This window comes from Pocillopora verrucosa, chromosome 3, assembly GCF_036669915.1.
Source record: "Pocillopora verrucosa isolate sample1 chromosome 3, ASM3666991v2, whole genome shotgun sequence".
In the NCBI taxonomy this organism is placed as follows: domain Eukaryota; kingdom Metazoa; phylum Cnidaria; class Anthozoa; order Scleractinia; family Pocilloporidae; genus Pocillopora; species Pocillopora verrucosa.
In genome coordinates this window covers 18,771,289-18,789,450 of record NC_089314.1, presented here as the reverse complement: position 1 = coordinate 18,789,450, position 18,162 = coordinate 18,771,289, and the positions used below count along the sequence as shown (strand labels likewise).

At 39.5% G+C, this 18,162-nt stretch overlaps 2 protein-coding genes across 4 annotated transcripts in view; one reads left to right on the top strand and one right to left on the bottom strand.

The window, feature by feature from the left end:
- The first annotated feature begins 552 nt into the window (after positions 1–552).
- LOC131794145 (glutathione S-transferase theta-1-like) lies at positions 553–5,547 on the top strand. The gene is made up of 4 exons (XM_059111663.2): positions 553–776; positions 1,592–1,722; positions 2,927–3,046; positions 3,652–5,547. The coding sequence occupies exons 1-4, from the start codon at positions 684–686 to the stop codon at positions 4,019–4,021; spliced, it is 714 nt and encodes a 237-aa protein (XP_058967646.1). The 5' UTR covers positions 553–683; the 3' UTR covers positions 4,022–5,547.
- The window catches only part of LOC131794146 (CD109 antigen), a 26,628-nt gene continuing 13,940 nt past the window's right edge, over positions 5,475–18,162 (bottom strand). For all 3 annotated transcript variants that reach the window (XM_066163093.1, XM_066163092.1, XM_066163094.1), the window contains exons 20-37: positions 17,750–17,870; positions 16,717–16,834; positions 16,138–16,251; positions 15,086–15,346; positions 14,580–14,634; positions 14,373–14,456; positions 13,613–13,789; positions 12,993–13,074; positions 12,251–12,413; positions 12,096–12,170; positions 10,978–11,155; positions 10,313–10,527; positions 9,585–9,743; positions 9,241–9,309; positions 8,617–8,817; positions 8,082–8,156; positions 7,745–7,850; positions 5,475–6,199 (exon numbers count right to left, since the gene is read on the bottom strand). In XM_066163093.1, coding sequence (XP_066019190.1) covers positions 6,000–6,199; positions 7,745–7,850; positions 8,082–8,156; positions 8,617–8,817; positions 9,241–9,309; positions 9,585–9,743; positions 10,313–10,527; positions 10,978–11,155; positions 12,096–12,170; positions 12,251–12,413; positions 12,993–13,074; positions 13,613–13,789; positions 14,373–14,456; positions 14,580–14,634; positions 15,086–15,346; positions 16,138–16,251; positions 16,717–16,834; positions 17,750–17,870 — 2,453 coding nt within the window. In that variant the 3' untranslated portion in view covers positions 5,475–5,999. The remainder of the gene's footprint in view (positions 6,200–7,744; positions 7,851–8,081; positions 8,157–8,616; positions 8,818–9,240; positions 9,310–9,584; positions 9,744–10,312; positions 10,528–10,977; positions 11,156–12,095; positions 12,171–12,250; positions 12,414–12,992; positions 13,075–13,612; positions 13,790–14,372; positions 14,457–14,579; positions 14,635–15,085; positions 15,347–16,137; positions 16,252–16,716; positions 16,835–17,749; positions 17,871–18,162) is intronic.

The window sequence follows — 18,162 nt, the reverse complement described above, 5'->3', positions numbered from 1 at the left end:
AAAGAAACAATTCCGACAACGATGACGTATATTATTAAAAAACGAAAGGAAAGGAAAAAAGTTATGATAACAAAAGTTAGCTTAGGAAAACATGACCTATAAATTTTTAGCTATAGTTTTTTAAACATGATATTTTTTCTTCGTCATACGAAAATTGTAATTTTGTTTGCTCCAGATAAATCGGGATTGTTGAATTCATAAATTATTTATTTCGGTCTATACGTCTTACCTATTTACTCGCGCAAGTTAAGTAAACGTTTTTTGTGATTCTGTTCGTTTTGTTTTGTTTTGTTTTTTTTTAATTTCTGTTTTGTCTGTTCGCTATTTATTTATAATTTTTAGTATTCTGCAAAAATTTTATCGTATCATTTCCACTGTTATTCAGTCTTTGATTATATAATTCTCCCTGCTGCAGTTAGAAACGTAATATCCAAAAATGAATGACAGGTTTTTCAAAGAAAGGAAACTTCTTAACTTGTGACAGTTTATGCTTCTTCAAATATTCAAATGACGTGCGAAACGGTGGATGATAAATGACGTGTATTCAAAATGCAATTCTAACAACTTCCGCCCCGGAGCGATCATTAACGAAGCAAACCCATTCTCAACCGAAATTAGGCGGTATAATTTAAGATTTTTAATAGTTTTATTCTTCCAATTGACTAAATGGTTATAAGTGGACGATGTCCGCCGAAACAGATTGTAAAACTCCATTGAGGCTTCATCTCGTGCGAGTTTCGCCGTGTTGTCGAATGATCTGGCTGTATGCACTGCAGGTAAGGCCGGAAAGTAAATATTCACAGCAGATCTTCGCGTAAACTTAAATTCTCTAATCGTAATGCAATCAGCTACGATTATATGGCCTCGGAAGAAAACAAACTTAACAATGGCAATACTGAAATATTACATTCGCACCAATCCAGCTGTAAAAAATTTCCTTCATTTAAAATGTGTATTTGGTCTTGTAACAAGGAAACCAGTCAGGTGTTTTGTCGAAGTCTTAAATCCACAACCACTGCTTGCGGCACTGCTTCTTATGCTATGTCTTAAAAGCTTGTTTTAACTTAGAGCGGCCAAACTTTTTCGCTAATCGGTTATCCAATTTTGCAAAAAATCTCGCAGCCGGTATAATTTTATTCCTCGTTGTCATACTTTTCGCTAAACATCTTGCAGAATCTCAGTATTCTCGCATAAGCTCAGACTTCGATAATCCGTCTTTCAAAAGGGTAGATTGCCACGATCAAAGGCAAGATAAATTGTTTATCATAAATTGAATAAATGTCTGGTGCGGAATGAAAAATCGCATTTTATTCGTTTTTTTATCAATTACGGTTTGTACTTTTTGCATCTCATTTCAATTTCACAGTTGGCGGTTTAATTGGGTTTTTGAAGAATATGATAAAAATTCAGAGGAAAATGAAAATAAGACTTCCAAAAACTCTAAAATGATTGATTTTTCCAGAAAAATATCATCTATGAAAATTTAGAATCCAGGAAATAATTCAAGTCCTCAATATTTCCTCTTCGTTTTAATATTGGTCCAGTGCATGCATGAGATAATTTGCATTCTTGTTTCTTTGATCTCATCCAGCACAAAATACCTTGCGAATTAACAGACGTTAATGTCTTTAACGGAGAACACCGTGAGCCGAAGTTCGTGGCGATGAATCCACACGAAGAAGTTCCGATACTGACAGATGGAAGCACAACGGTTTTTGGAGGGTTTGTGTCAGAATATTCTCACGTTTTATGGAGCTAGCCTTAGGCGACAAATTTGCATACATGTTTTTTAGTAATCAATTTTTAAAGTTATTTGACCAAAAAAACTTATTTTCCTCAGTCAATCGCGTGACGGATTGAGGTAAAAATGTTTCAACTGCCCCTGATCAAGGCCTACTCTGAGACCTTAAGTCGCCTTAAGTCGCCTTAAGTCACCTAAAGTCGCCCAAAGTCGCCTAAAGTCACCTTGAGTCGCCTTAAGCTTCCTTAGGTTGCTATTGGTTACGCAATGTCATATGGGTTCCACCCTTCCCAATTGACCCTATCCACTCCACTCCAATCATAGTTTTCTGCAGCTAGAAAAGTAGTTGGAGAGACTGGAAAGGAAGTAGTTTTACGAAGGACCTTAGCATTTGGTTCTCAGTATGGTATTTGGGTGTTTTGTCTAACTGAGGCAGGAGAACAACAAATTGGTTGGGTCACTGGAAAGGACCCGTGCAATTTTGGATGCTGTTGGAAAGGCAGGCGACTTGCCAAACTTTCATGCTAAAATTGACGGTGCAGGTGCAAAAAATATGGGAGACAAGTTTACCGAGATAACAATTACTATAATTTGTGGAGCTTTGTGAAATAATAAATACACGTAAATAATCATGTTATTTTTAATTAATTATGTGGAAAATTTATGGATAGTTTCATCAAAGTTGTGTCTCTTTTCTTAAATTAAAAATTTATGGCACTATGTGTATATTTATGATAGGTTTGCTTGATGTTGGGCATATAGCCCATGATGTTTTCCTGGCTATTTATTTACTAGCTTTGACTGTATCATTTTATAATAGCTGTTGTGGTAATTCTGTCTGAACATTTTTAGCTAAATTGATTTGAAATATGGATATTTTAGACTACGGTGACTTATGAGCATACCTAAGTAACCGAAACGACTGTTGTGTTTATTGCAAGGGATTCTGTAGACATTTTAAACGTTTATGGAGAGACTGTTGCTAACTTTGGTTTTATCGCTTCAGTCAAATAAAATCGCTTTAAGTCGCCTCAAGTCGCCTTAAATCGCCTAAAGTCGCAATATTTTTTGTTCCGATTTTGCTTAAGTCACCTTAAGTCGCCTTAAATCGCCTAAAGTCGCCTAAAGTTACGGCGACTTAAGGTCCCAAAGCGCAAATAATTTTGATCTCATTCCATCTTTTAGGATAGCGATACTACGTTACTTTGCTCAGAAATACACAGACTTTGCCGGCTGGGGAAAAACAAGCGAAGACCGCTACAGGGTGCATTCAGTTCTAGACTGGGCCAGCTCCAAGTTGTTAGAGTAAGTTTGAATGATGCCACCACTTTTGTGTTTATAGGTTTTCGGACCTTTAATGGTGCTTGCCCTTGGGAACTTTGACCAGAAAATCATCGCTAGATAAAACCGTTGATTATTGTTGCTTCATTGCTCCATGCATGCTTTTTGATATGAAAGAGGAACTCAGAGTTTCAACCAATTAGATTTAAGGCTTGTTTAAAGTAACCGTTCAAATTGCAGGAAAATGAAAGACAAAGAGTATCATGTGGCAAATTTTGCAACTTTTGTTTCTTAACTCTTACTTTTTCCCCCCAAAAAATGGACATGAATTTAATTTCAGACCGGCTCAGTATTGCATCAATAAAATGTTTGAACTGACCAAGTCCTGTATTTAGTCGGCAATTTTGAAATGGATGTAATAAAGTGGTAATTGAACCTCGTGTCGTGCAATTTTGGTCTGAAATCATACGCGTGATTTCAAATCGAACTTGCGCTGCGCGCTCGTTCGATTTTGAAATCACGCGTATAATTTCAGCCCAAATTGAATTTCACTCAGTTCAATTACCATTATAAATCTAATCGCAACCTTTCCATCATGATTACTCTTCTGTGGTTTTTCTTAAATGTAGTGTTCTAGGCTACAAATACGTGTATCCTCAGTTGCTGGAAAGATATCACCTTCCGAACGAGGCCGCCACAGAGGAACTAGTCGATAAAGGATTGTCAGAGGCCAGTGAACTCCTAGAAGCCTTAGAGAACTACTATCTTGGAGACAATCCATTCTTGTGCGGATCTGAACTAACTGTGGCTGATAGTTACGTTGCAACCATCCTTTGTCAGGCAGAGTGGGTTGACTTTGACTTCAAACTCTGGCCCAGGCTCTGGGAGTGGCTAACGAGGGTCAAAGGTCAAGAACATTGGCGCGAGGTGCATTCTACGCATGACGAGTTCCTCCAGAAGCTTAAGAAAGATCACTCCATTGAAAGTGACTCGTCTTGAAGCAGCTCAATATACTAACTGCATTTACAACGTCTTAATGTTCAACGACAATCATAGCGTAGGAAGTTTCCACCGTCCAACAGAAAAAGTAGGTGCACACTGCGTACGTGTGTCTAGTACAAATTGAAATAACTGTATTAGTAAATAATTACATGCTTACAGCCTTTCTGCACTTTCAGTCTGTTTCAAGGGTATGCTGAATAGATATCAATGGGTGCATAAGTTAACCAAAGAGCAGTAGTTTTCAAAGAATTTTTCTGCATAAACTATGTAACAGTTAGAATAAGATTTCCGAGTTTTCTAAGCAAATCGATCCACGGGAGGGTTTCTAACTAATCAGATTATGACTACCAAAGAACAGAATTTTGCAAATATTTAAGAAATAGCAAATATAATTTTAAAATAAGATCAGTTTATGGGAACGGAAATAACGGAAAGATATCAACACGGGGATTTCCGTAATATATTTAATTCTGTAAACCAAAGAAAGATACAATCTGGGTACAATTCGCGATGGCATTCCGATTATATTTGAAGCATTACCATATCAGACATAGAAAATAAAATGGATGCACGAATCACAAAAGGTCAACTGTAGATGAGAAATGTGAGCGCGTATGATCGGAACTCTATTCTGTATCAATAAATTACAAAAGACTGGTTTACTCTCCGAAATAATCTTGCTTCGCCACCTCAGGCTCTCCTTAAGATACGACAATATACAAAACGCATGGTTTCTACGACGATAAGCTTTCTCGTAACGTTTGCTTTTTCGAATTCAATTGGTTCCGAATATCTCAAGGAGTTTCGCTCATCAAAAGAAATTTCCGACTTATCACATCAGGTCCTACGACAAAATATCGATGTCGCCACGCCACCTCACTCGTGTTACGCGATTACCTCATGTAAGCCTGTCATGTACGGTAAACTTCAAATAAACTATAACAGCATTACGTCATTTGTTGACGCACCTACTGAATCCTTTACTGCTCTTGCAAGGTGTCTGGTTGCTTCGCACTAGACACGAAAACTAACTTGTGAAAGATAGATGCCACGCCGCATTTTTTGTTTTGTTCTTCTTTCGTTTGTTTTGATTAATCATTATCTATCTTAGCCCGACAGTTAGAGAATTCTGTGGTCTTCTCTCCCTGATATACCTCAGTAGAATGCCTTCTCATTGAGAGTGCCTTTTGGGGGATTGGCACGGGACAATGGGCTCAGAGTAACACGGTCAGAAAAAAATGCTCATATTAACTTACTTGCAGTAAGTTTATTTGGTGGATGTATGCGAAATAATACATTAAAACGATGAAGTACGTTTAAAATCCTAATTAAATGCTATCACTTAATATCTATCCATATTTGAAATAAAAGAGAGATCTCTGAATATGTGAAGGCTACCTGGCTGAAATGGTTTATATGCAATAGGAGACGAGGAAAACTTTCTTCAGCCTTTGTAGGATTATGCTAAATACTATGAAATTACAAGGTGCACCCTTAGGGTATATCTGTGGTGTGCTTTTTTTTTTAAAAAGGGCTTCAACTATGTACTCCACTGACGTCGAAAAACGTGAATATCTAATAGTATATTTGCAAATGTCGTTCCATAACACTGACAGAAGATGTCTTACAAATTTCTTCAGTTTCATGGGTACATTTGTTGAATAAAGACCGAAAGATTAACTGTAGAGGACCTTAAAACGTTTATTTTAATCTAAAAGGTTTAAGACCCTAAAAAGTTTACCCTAATGTTACAAAATCTAGAAAGGCCTGTAGTGCTCTAAATCGATCGGTCTTAAATTGTTTAGAGTGATATACTCGTTCGTATCTATTGTTACTCTCAAACTACAGAGCTGCGGTATAAAAAGGACTATTAGGATACTGAAGTGAACCAACGTAACGCAAAATCGTGACTGAAAAAACAAATACTTTTGTGTCATATGCTGCCTTTGAAAGGTCCTCCCTGTGGCAACGGGAGCTACTGCAATGCAGCCATCAACATCAGAGACAACACCATCAGTACACAGCTTCCGATTTGAACCGACACTCCAGGTGCAGAACTCTTTCGTTTAGCGTCAGGTTCGTCTGACGCTTCACAGTTCACACAGTCCGCACAAACACGGCAGACCCCTTTATCTTTGAGAGAGTCTACAGCATATAAAGCTTCGGCACGGTTCGCTAAAAAAAAGAGGATAAAAAGGTGTTATTTTGCGAGGGATTCAGCGGTTTAGCATAATTCTTTTGACTTCATGAATTTTTAACCCCATATATCCAATTCTTCCATATTTGTTCCTTCTGCCTGCTGTATATTTCCTTGAAAATTTGTTACGAGAATTTGGTGCCATAACAATACCTGTTACAGTTTCTCTATCTTATCTCACCTGTTTTCTGGATAATGTGATGAGATTGGGGGGTGACATGGTACCCTTCTGACGGCTGGGAGTGGAAGAGTAGCTCGCGAATGTACACAAGCGAGAATTACAAGACGAAAAAGAAGGGGGGGTTTCAGATTGGCAAGAGGGGGGGAGGCTATTTAACTTCTTATAAAGAAGAACATTTTAAAATGGTCCATTGCCCAAAGTAGGTAAAACAGGTAAATAGTAGAGTGTAAACAAAATATGTGAAAAAGTGATGCTAAATCGTACAATTATTGTGTTAATTCAATTGTTTTCTTTTGTTTAACCACTATTTTGTACAACTTAGTGATTTTTAATGACTGTGAATATACAAAAGTTATAAAGTGTGATTTTTATTTCACAGATATACTGCTTGCACTCAAAATTCCTTCGTTGTCCCAGATTTTTAGTATATAAACAATCCAAATCCACCTGCTTTAATATTTGGTGCGACTGAATTTTCCTTTGACAAAATGCTTGTCATATCAATAACCCAATAAGTGATTAAACACGAAATAACAACAAGAAAGTATTCCTTTTACAACTGAAGGAAAATCATTGGAAAATCAACTTATGGTTGTACGTGAATTTATTTTAATAATTACAAGGCATATAAGAGGAGATATGAGGTGACCGAGGGGTCATCGCGTAAATATTGAATGATGATGGGGGGGGGGGGGGAGAGGGTCACTTGCCATTTACATGTCTGAAGGCTCATAGAAATTTCGATCTTTTCAAAATTTCCTTCCCCTCCTTCTACATAAGAAAGGGACCGGTTCCTAAACCCTTAACAATCGAACATCAGTGCGCATATTCTTCATACTGTTCTATATACATTTCCTGGGCTAGAAACAAGGAGAATTCGTTTATCAATCAGGAGCTTCTTTGAGTGGCGATCATTTCTTCATTCTCAAGACCTTACTGTTTGATTGAGGGCTTATACCGTAAGGAGAAATTATGTGCTAGGCACTCTTAATCCTTTCGCTCCCAAGATTTCATCAGTAATTCTCTCAACTGTCTGCCATACAATTCTTATGATGTTAGTTCGGAGAATTTGGTATAGGATCAACTAATAATCTCCTAAATAATTTTTTTTCTTATTCTCATCACTTGTGTACTTGATATTGTAAGGATATTGGGAGGAGAAATTCTGTCTTGGTCATTCATGGGAGTTAAAGGGTTAAGGGTCCGAGGGTTAGTCAGTGTTGAACCACACTAAATTTGGTGACTAAATCCCATGTTTGTTAAGGCCACATCACGGAAGCGCATTAAAGTAACTATGATAAGAGAGAAACAAATCATTTTTATTGCGAATATCATCTCGTACCTGGCTCGTAGTAGCTGTAAACGGATGCTGAAGAGGGCTGAGGTTTTCCTACGTCAAAAGCACGCTGAAACAACACTTTCACGCACACCTTTCGACTTGAAGGGATCTGTAATTCAAAAGAAAGGTTTGTTAATCAGCTACATGGTTTGGCCAACTCTTTTGCAGCTCATCCACACACATTAAGACAATGGAATGTTTGTTCAAAATCCGTGTCGTCGAATGAGTCACTTTCATGAAGCTGTGACTCACACATCAAACATGGTAATCTCAATACTTTAAACAAAGTAACAACACCTTCAAAAATTGTTATCATGAACTGTAACCTAGTGTAAGTCACCTCGTCAAAGTAGAAAAGCACTTTGCGATCTTCCGTCTCGACACGCTTCAGCTTCAGAGATGGGTTCGACATAATCTGCAGAGAAACCGGCGCACAGGTAAGTAATATTAACTCCTTTTTTGACCCAGACCGCTATCTTCGCTACCAGCCTACCAGGTTGATAGGGACCAGTCAATATTTAGCGCCGGGGAGGGGAGGGAGGGGGCGGGGTCGAATTATTTTGGAAGGGATCACATGGTTTTCTAGGGGAACGGAGCAAGGTATCAATCGTCTCTGACAGAGTTTAAAGGGGGGAACTGTAGAAGATTGGTTGTAAATGGGGGGGGGGGTTCATTAGAATAGCAGAGAGCCTTATCAGGTCAATTTTATTGTAACACAATCAAAATCCTCACACACACCCCCCCCCCCCCCCCACCTTAGACTTATAACAGACTTATAGCCAAAGACGGTTTTCTTTTTAACTCATAAACAATTAACCGTATCATTTTGATAAAGAAAAATAGCACCTCGTCAAACTCATAATGGAAGGTCTCACCTTATCGACACTATTCTGGTCTAATTCAAATCCTGAAGGAATCCCGACATCCATAACCGCCATACCCGAGCTCTGATCGTTCTCAGTCCACTTGGAACACGCTTGCACTTCGATCTCATAATCAGTTTCCCGGATGACTTCCAAGAGGAAATCAAACGAGTTTTCGTCAGGGGCTTTGTCCACGTTATAAGTGACACCCACCTGTAGGGGAATACTAAAGTTATCATCGGTCATACAGTTATATAGTCTCCTTCGTAGCTGTCGTTACACAATCTAATTTTCTATTTTCCTTTCAAGCTGCGATACATTAGCGAAGAGAATTTCATGTGTTATCAAGATATCAGCCCTTAACTAACATGCGTCTCCTTTGGTCGATTTTCTCCCAGATGGTGCATTGTAAAACGTGAGAAGAAGAAAGATTTGGATTATTTCTAGGAATTTAAAGAATAAGCCTGATGAGCTTGTGTTCGAGGCTCGTGGTTTTTTTTTTCTAAGGATGCCGCCTTGAAACATTCCTATCTCCGAAGAAACTAAATGACCAAAACAAATTCTCAAGCCTCTAGCCTTAAATGTTCAGACTATCGAACGCTTTCATTGCAGTACTGTAAACCAGTTGAGTCTAACCTGTAACATTCCTACTCCACGACCATCTGCCGATACTTTCAGAGAGCCCGCTGCAGCCACATCTGGAATCTGTTCACAACAAAATTTTAAGTAAAACCTTTCCCAAATTGTATGGACTAACTCTGCATGTTTCACAATCTACAATAAGTTATCAAAATAAGTTATTTACCGCTCTATGTTGGTCCGTATGCGAGACAACTTTGCCCTAGTTCTCGAGTAAGGCGCTCAGTCTTCGGCTTCGAGCCGCACACGAGACCTCGAACAAAGTTTTCCCATACGGACCTCCCGCCCGATAAATAACACACATAAATATGTTTTGATTCAAGAAGAAATTACGACGTTACCTCTACTAATTGTAGCACCATGGAGTTTTGTTGATTGACAGTTACAGTTTTGCTGAAGAACGGATCCCCAGTAAGACTCAAACGAACTGTGAAGTCGATATCAGGGGCATAAATTAACTCGGCGAACTCCGAGAGGGCCTGGAGTCCAATCACCGTGTCCTGAAAGAAGATACGTTATAATTACAGTTATTAAAAACTGGATCATTGGATGATGCAATTCCCGAGCTTTCATTGGCTTAGCCATCATGGGTTATGAGCCATTATACCATGCTCTACAAATTTGGTGCGCGATTCTTACAAAAACAATTTGGGAAGACTTGTCCATATTTTGGGGCGTTTTTCATGAACACATCATTCCACCAACGTTTGTGGAATATGAGATGATTATAGCCAACTCGGCCTAACGGGCCTCATCAGCTATCTGTCATCTAATATCCAATCAGAACAAAGGCTAACAAAACTGTTTGCCAAAGAGAACTCAAAATGAAAACAAGGATATTCTTTGAGGCGCGGGAAACGCCAGTGAATGACCAAGTCGCTATTGTTTTCAATTTTGTACCTTTTTGGCTGAGAGGATGGTGGGAGTGTTTTTGGACCAATCACAGAACAAAGTTAAGCTAAAGCGAAACAATTCCGGATTACTTTCAACATTCAATTGAAAATTGCTCCATAAACTCAATTGATCTTAAAAAAAAAAAGCAAAAAAAACTATAAAAACTGCACCACACCTGAGTTGACGAGTATCCTCCGAGCGAGTTTCTCTGCTGAGATAACCAGCGGGAGATGGGCAGACCAACGCTTATATCCTTGTTGAGTGTGAAAGCTAGCAAAGCGTAAGCAGTGATTTCTATGTCAGCTGATCGCGGACGGTAATATGGGTGCCACCACGGATTGTCGTTTGGTTTGTTGCCTTCCGGTTTTTCTTGCCAGTAAATAAGACCATCTGAAATTCATGGTGTGGAATATGAAGAGTGTATCAAATTTCATGACCTCAAAAAGTTGTAATCTAACAGGCTAAGCAGACGTTTGCTGCTGATCGATGCACGGCTTGAAAGGTGCCTAGAATTTTCCGCATGGGAAGAAACTTTCGATTACAACATAAATAACCCTTCTGGATCTTTCATGCCGGGCTTATTCCGATTCAATTAGCATGAAGCGTACTGTTCCTCCCCCCTGGATGGCTGCAAGTTCATCGTAGACCCCCCCCCCCCTCCCTACCACTCTAACCATTAGACCGCCATGTCTCCTGCACTTAAGACAAAGGAAGCCTTCTATGGAAAAGGTGCTTTGTAGGCTTGGTTTCACAGATTCCGCTCTCTTTCCCTTGGCATTCTTCACTTCCCTTGTCCGTTTACGTTTACGTTTACGACCTCTGCGCATGCTCAACTTATACCTCTTTCTACGGCCAATTTTCGCAGTTCCGTGAGTGCTTTCCACTTCGTGGCGCTGCCGACCAGCCCCAGGGCGTATGCGGTGATTGCTAACGTGTAAGCGTCTTGTATATCACTTGACATAGCTTGAACCTTGCCTTCCAAGAAACTTATGGCTCCATTCTTGGCGTTAATAACAGTCTGAAATCAAAATGGGTCACCTTTAAAGATATTTAAAACTCGGAATTTAAGGCATGCTCTTTTGACGCCCTCCAAACACTCTTCATTACAAAATTAGTCGGTTAACTGTGCTCGATCAAAGTAATTAAGTCGCGGAAAACACTGCATGCCAAAACGTTTTTCTTCTTCATTGTACACGAGCCTTCGCCGATAAAAACTCTCAGGAAACCGCTGGTTACGCTACTACAGGGGGGTGAAATTAGGAGCTCGCTTCAATAATGAGGGTAGGACGGGGAGTACGTTGGACCTTACTACAACATTTCACTTATAACAACTATACCCTTCGCGAATAATAATCTTTTCACAGTAAAGTCATCTCCACAAAGAAGTATGTAACGTTAACTTTTCGCGCTTTCGTAATTTTCTAATACAATTATCCTCATTTTAAAGAAGAGCTAATTTATGGGCAAAGCATCCTATTTGTAATTACGATGCACATTATAACTAATACAACGGTGAACACAATCTCTCTTTACCCTTCCCTACCTCGATGTATTTTGTCATCTTCTCCCCGCCCTTCCACCGTAAAAGAAATACATTAACAGGGTTCGCACCCTATTTCCGAAACAAATTTCAGGACTTTTCCAGGATCTTTTCCACGACTCGGATCGATTTTCCAGGACTCCAAATTTCACCTTAAAACCTTTCATTCCCAGTATTTCAAAATCAATTCGCCGGTATACATGTATATTTTTTTAACGTAAATTCTGAAAACTTTATTGGTTGAGTTAAGTAGATCTACAAGACGTTTTAGGACCTGTAGTCTTTTTCGGAGACTTTCCAGCCCTGGAAAAAGTTAAAATAAACTTCCAGGACTTTTCAGCTTTTCCAGGACCTGAAGAAACCCTGATCAATTCGGAACGGGTGGGGAGTGGGGAATATAAATTCAAAATAATCTTACCTGTGACTTTGAGTTCGCCTCAGCCAAAGCAACAAGGACGTAAGCCGTGAGTGAGATTGCACCAGTTTGACCTCCCTACAAGAAAAAGGAAATAGGCAAGTATTGCCGCATGATCATCGATTCTGACCTGATTGGCGGTTAACAAAACACATTACCTTCAGAACAGAGCTGTGAACTTTTCCAACTTTCCTGAAGGATTTGTCAATGTTTGTCTGACGTGACATCCATTCCAAGCTTTCTTCTAAGAACTCGTCATCGATGTATTCAGGTATAAACGTGCGTGCTTGCGCAAAAGACTTTGCTACAAATGCTGTCAGCCTAATGGGGAAGGAGAAACAACAAGGTTTAATTGTATGGAGGAAACAAGCTTTTTAAGTATCCTTAGGGAAGGAAAAAAAGATCCTGTTGAAAATTGAAAGTAAAAGATGACGTCATTCAGTGAATAACACTGGCATACTCGGAAAAAGAACTGCAAGTAATCCCAATACGATTCGAACCTGCTACCTTCCAATTTGTACTTCGGATGCTCTACCGAGTGTTCCCGATAAGAGTCGAACCTACGACCTTCCGATTAGTACCTCGGATGCTTTATCACCGAGCTATAGGAGACTTGCGGTAGATCAGGCCGTTTACCTATATCTGTGGTGACAAACTTCCCGCATATTACGAGGATAGGGATGCCGATATGTGATGTTCTTGCGCAATGATAAATATTGTTAAATATCTCCCTCGAAAAGTTCGCCTCGGTTTTCTTGGAATAGAATGAATAATTGAAATTATCCCTTAACTTACAAATTCCCTTTACTCTATCTTATGTAAGTTCTACTTTGTGTTTAAATCCCCTCTCATTGATATCATCCTTGCTTGAAGTGCAACATTGTCACTCCACGTTCTTACCACATGCTTCCAGATAAATCACGTTCACCGAAAGCGCTGTATGAGCCGTCACGATGACGATAGGTTTGTTCACGTTGATATCCTGTGAAAAGGAACAAGTAAGAACTGCAAACGATGCAGTCAAATCATTTGCGCTATCACTGCCCAGACTTGCTCCATCAATATGGCTGAGGAATGCTCGAGGTCGCTTTTTGGCGTTTTATGGGAAAAGATTACACTATTTATTACATCTATTTTGAAATCAATGGTGATCCTTGCAATACGATTGGTCCTCATTGGTGTGATACGTTCACAAATCGCACCATTTTTTTGCGCTAAATCGCATTTTTGTTCCCTAACCAACGAGAAAGCTTTACTAAACACAGCAACCAATCAGATTTCAAGGCTTGCTTAAAGTAACCAATCAAATTACAGGAAAATAAAAGAACTTTAACAGAGTTCGCTCGCAGGACAACCAAAAGGCACTGTTTGTTGTATAATTGTGCGAATGTAACAGAGAGTGACTAACAACATCCTGAATACCACGTCAGTAATCCCTTAAGTACCTGGTTTTCAGGTCTGTTTCAATATTCGGACAAGGGCTAAAAACGTTGTTTGCTTGGAAAGTTTTCAGCACTAACCTGAGATCATAAAATTTTTGGCTTTCCGTTCCATTTGATCCGTAAGTTGGTTAACTGTCTTCAGGTATTTCATGACGTAAATGTTTGGAGCGAAATTAATCATGTTCTGTTCACCGCAACCATAGGGCATGCGCAGCAACTTATCCAGGTTGTTCAGAGACGATCCAAGAATGTCACCTGGAGAAAAGAAATGTAGGAGTGTTACAACAGGACGTAAACCACAACGGAAGTGTTTCGTGGTGCTCGAAGTCTACAAGTTTTTACATGGAGTAGAATGTGGGCGAGTGACTCCGTCCCTCCGCTACTAGAACGTCCAAGATTTTTTCAATTCTACTCTAACCAGTCTAAGAAAAATCAAAAAAGGTGAAACTGAAGTGAAGTTTTGCAAAGATATATACATTTTTTTGCGCGTGAAAACTACGTAACACTAGCCTGTCGTACAACGAAGCGCGATGATAAAAGGCGATATACTATCGGAGGAGTGAGAGAGGAGGGAGGTCTGGATCGCGTTGTGTAATGAACGACTAAACCCAGACCTCTCTTGTTTTCGCGCTGCCGCTACTATCGCGCTGTTCACTATTTCGCTCAGTTTCATTACCTAAATGCCTGCAACAGGCTACGTTCAACTAAGGGAAAATAAAAAATCTTAGCTCAGTAAGAGAGAAAGACATAAAAGAACCGACAACAAACTCAGAAAGCAATCATTCATCATTCATCTCGGCATCAATCAATGAAAATTGATCTCGATGACAACACTTACCCATGATGGACACTGTGGCTGTCGCAGATCCCTTGACGGTGTTCTTTGGTACACTCAGATCCAGTGTGCGTGTAAGACTTGAGGCTGCAAAGAGCACACAAAACAGTCGATCCATGTTACAACACCAATATGAGCTGTAAAACATTTGGCAAGTGGTAACTGACAGAGAGCAACAATACAACTGGCTTTAAGAAAGGTTTTACATACTGGAGTTAAGATCCAATAACACGCTGATGGAATATTCCTGTGGCACTCCCTCTGGCTGTGAGAAAAGAAATAACGGGGGTTAGTTTCTACAGAAACTGTGGTGCTGCGTCGCAGTCGGTAGAGGGTGTTACATGATAATTAGATTTTAACGACTGAGTTGATAATGTAAGTCGGCCACCATAAAGAGTTTCTAAACGTGACGTTTCGAACGTTGAGCCCTTCGTCTTTCGCTCTGACAAAGGTTTAGCAATCGAAACGTCAGCTTACAAACTCTTAACGGCGGTCAATTTCTGTTATCAACTAAATTGATAAAACCATATTATCTTTTGAAAAAGTAGTTACATTTCAAATATCACACTTTTAAAGTGAAGACGTCATGTCATTGATCGCATGGTGACAAACTTAATTCTCCTCTTTTCGGTCCTGTTACCATTACAAGTTTCTTAGATTTCGCATCACAATTTCCATGAATAGAAACAATTTTCCACAACTGTTTGCATCATTACCTCTACTAACAAGTTCCTTTTAACAGCATCAGCGTTGGACACAGATTGAGCTCGAACTTCAATTGGTACCTGACCCAATGTTTTCGGGACCACGGGGAACGACACAGCTTTTCCTTCACCGGCCCCAACCTCAATCTCCACTGAAAGGTCCATTGCTTTGTCGACATAATCCTTGTTTACGGAGCTTTGCCCCCTTAGCCCAAGGCTGTTTACTTCATCTATGATAGCCCAGTCTTTGGAAGCTTTCAGTGTCACTGTGACCTTGGCAGAAAACAGAAAAAGTCATTGAGTTGACGACTACATTAGAGAATATGCAACCTCTCTTTTAGGCCTCTCCTTTGGGCCTCTCTGTAGAGCCTCTCTTTTTGGCCTCTAGAAGGGGTTCCTTTATTCAAGGGACAAAACTTTCGATTGGTTCTACAACGGAAAAGATCCTATCAAGTTATAAAATTCTTCTATCTGTAGCCTTCACGACAATGTGGCTTCAGTGATTAAATCAAACATACACACAAGACCTACACTGTGAAAATTGACCAGTTCAAATAATCCTACGATTACAAAAGGTGCAAACACGGCTTCCCAAAGAAAAATCATCAACAACAACAAACGCGAGGACAGGTTAAGGTTTTGTCAATCGTCACTTCTCACTTCTTGGTTTGTTTCTCGTTCGTTCCTCGTTAGTTACTCGTTTGCTAATCGTTCGTTACTCATTCGTTAATCGTTCGTAACTCGTTTGTTAATCGTCCGTTACTCGTGTGTGACTCGTCCATAACTCGTTCGTTAATCGTTCGTTACTCGTTCGTTAATCGTCCGTTACTCGTTCGTTAATCGTCCGTTACTCGTTCGTTAATCGCCCGTTACTCGTTCGTTAATCGTCCGTCACTCGTTCGTTAATTGTTCGTTATCGTCCGTCACTCGTTCGTTACAAGTTCGTTACTCGTTCGTTAATCGTCCGTTACTCGTTCGTTAATCGTTCGTAATTCGTTCGCTAATCGTTCATTACTCTTTCATAACCCATTTTCAATAACTATTTAGTAACTTGTTTAACTTACCAGCTGTTTCTCAGCCTCATAATTGAAGACAGTGACCTGCAGAGCGAGCTCTTCGCCTCGAACAACAGAGTATGGAAGATTCAAAGATACGAAGAACGACTGAAACACTTTCACCTAATGGCCAGAAAAATAGAACCCCTTCAAAAACAGGTTGAAAAATATAATGACTTGTACCATTAAGAGAAATATTAGAAATAGATACGCTGCATTTAAAATCAAGGTTTTCATTCAACCGGATTAAACAGCTACAGGATTGACCTACGAGCTTATTAGCCAAAAGCTACCAAAGCGCTCTGAATAGGGAATAGAGGCGTAGCTCCAGGGCAATGTGTGGATCTTTTAACCCCTAAGAGTAATTATTATCTGAACTCTCTTTGCAGTATCGCTGCTGAATCAAACAGAAAAAAAAATTATAAAAATTTAAGAAATAATCTTCAGCTTAAGAAGCCCTTGATTGTTAAACAAATTGTCCTTGTCAAGGAGTACCATAGAAAATTTATAGAAAACAGTTCGGAAAATATGAATTTTGATGTTAGGGTGTAATGAGTTAAGCAATCACCCTCAAAAAGTAACACTAACCTGTGGTTTAAGTTCTCCAACACCGAGACCGGTAACGTTGGACACAGCAAAAGCACTGGTTACCCATGTGGTTAGTGTATCAGGGACAGCCCGCTGAAATTCAACCTCGCCTGCAGAACTGACAAAAAAAACATAAAAATACATTTATAAAGGCTCGCGACAGAGGGTTCTCAATTGGCAGAACTTATAACAAAGACCATAAACAGACATTTTTATACAGGCTCACAACAGAGGGTTCTCAGTTGGCAGAACTATTAACAAAGGCCGTAAACGAACATTTTTATACAGGCTCACGACAGAGGATTCTCAGTTGGCAGAACTACTAACAAAGACCGTAAACGAACATTTTTATACAGGCTCACGACAGAGGATTCTCAGTTGGCAGAACTACTAACAAAGACCGTAAACGAACATTTTTATACAGGCTCACGACAGAGGGTTCTCAGTTGGCAGAACTAATACCAAAAAGACCGTTAACAAACATTTTTTTATACAGGCTCACGACGGAAGGTTCTCAGTTGTCAAAAAGTCACAAACAAAGAAGCATTTCCCTTGGTTTTAAAATCTTTTTTAACTTGCTTGTGTTTGTGTTTTTGTGTAACCTCTGTTCCATTTTTCTGCTTTATTTTGTTTGTTTTTTTCTTTTGCAATTTGGTTACTGAGCAACAAATATTCAACTTCTATAGATTAGCCACAAAAGATAAAAAAGATGACCGCCTCGCATACTCGATTATCCCTTACCTTATAAGTACCGGTGGCTTCAATTTTTTGACTATCAGGCGCGTTATCGTGAACAGCGCAAGATCGTGACTATTCTAAATAGTCACCGATACTCAAATCGGCAGGACATTGCGTCTCACAAGTCAAAAGCTATTCCTACAATTAAATGCTTAATACAGGTTTGCCAGCGTAAAGGCAGTTCACCCCAAGCAATTCGTCACGTTACCTAAACAGGTCGACAACATCCACTAAGAGGGGAAATAATCAATTTCCTCTCTCCGTTCAAAATTTATTTACACCGTAAGTCACTTACTTGGCATCATACTCCAACCAGATCCAGGTCTCAGGGAACAGACTTCTGACGCGCTTCACTTCAGCAAGCTTGGGCGCGCCACCGCCGTTACTATTTGCTTTCAACATAGTTTCCTCATCAGCTGCAGCACGTATGTATGAAGTGATACAAAAGAGAGTCGACTGAATAACAACAACAATACAAACTCCTGTCGCATAAAAATGATTAGCCATTGTCGCACATGGATGTGATAAGGCAAACTAAACGCAAAACAAAATTTTCCAACGTTCGCGACTAAGGTTTTAAAACCTTATTATATACTCAACAAAATATCGCGTTTCTGATTGGTCAATGATGAATGCATAAATAGGTTATAGAGTGCAATAGAGGTTATAGAGTGCAATACGAAGAAGTTGCCATGGAAACACCGGGGA

Coding starts and splice junctions, on each gene's coding strand:
- LOC131794145 (XM_059111663.2), top strand. CDS start 684: ATGTCCGCCGAAACAGATTGTAAAACTCCATTGAGGCTTCATCTCGTG. Junction 777..1,591: donor TCTGGCTGTATGCACTGCAG/GTAAGGCCGGAA, acceptor GATCTCATCCAG/CACAAAATACCTTGCGAATT. Junction 1,723..2,926: donor AGCACAACGGTTTTTGGAGG/GTTTGTGTCAGA, acceptor TCCATCTTTTAG/GATAGCGATACTACGTTACT.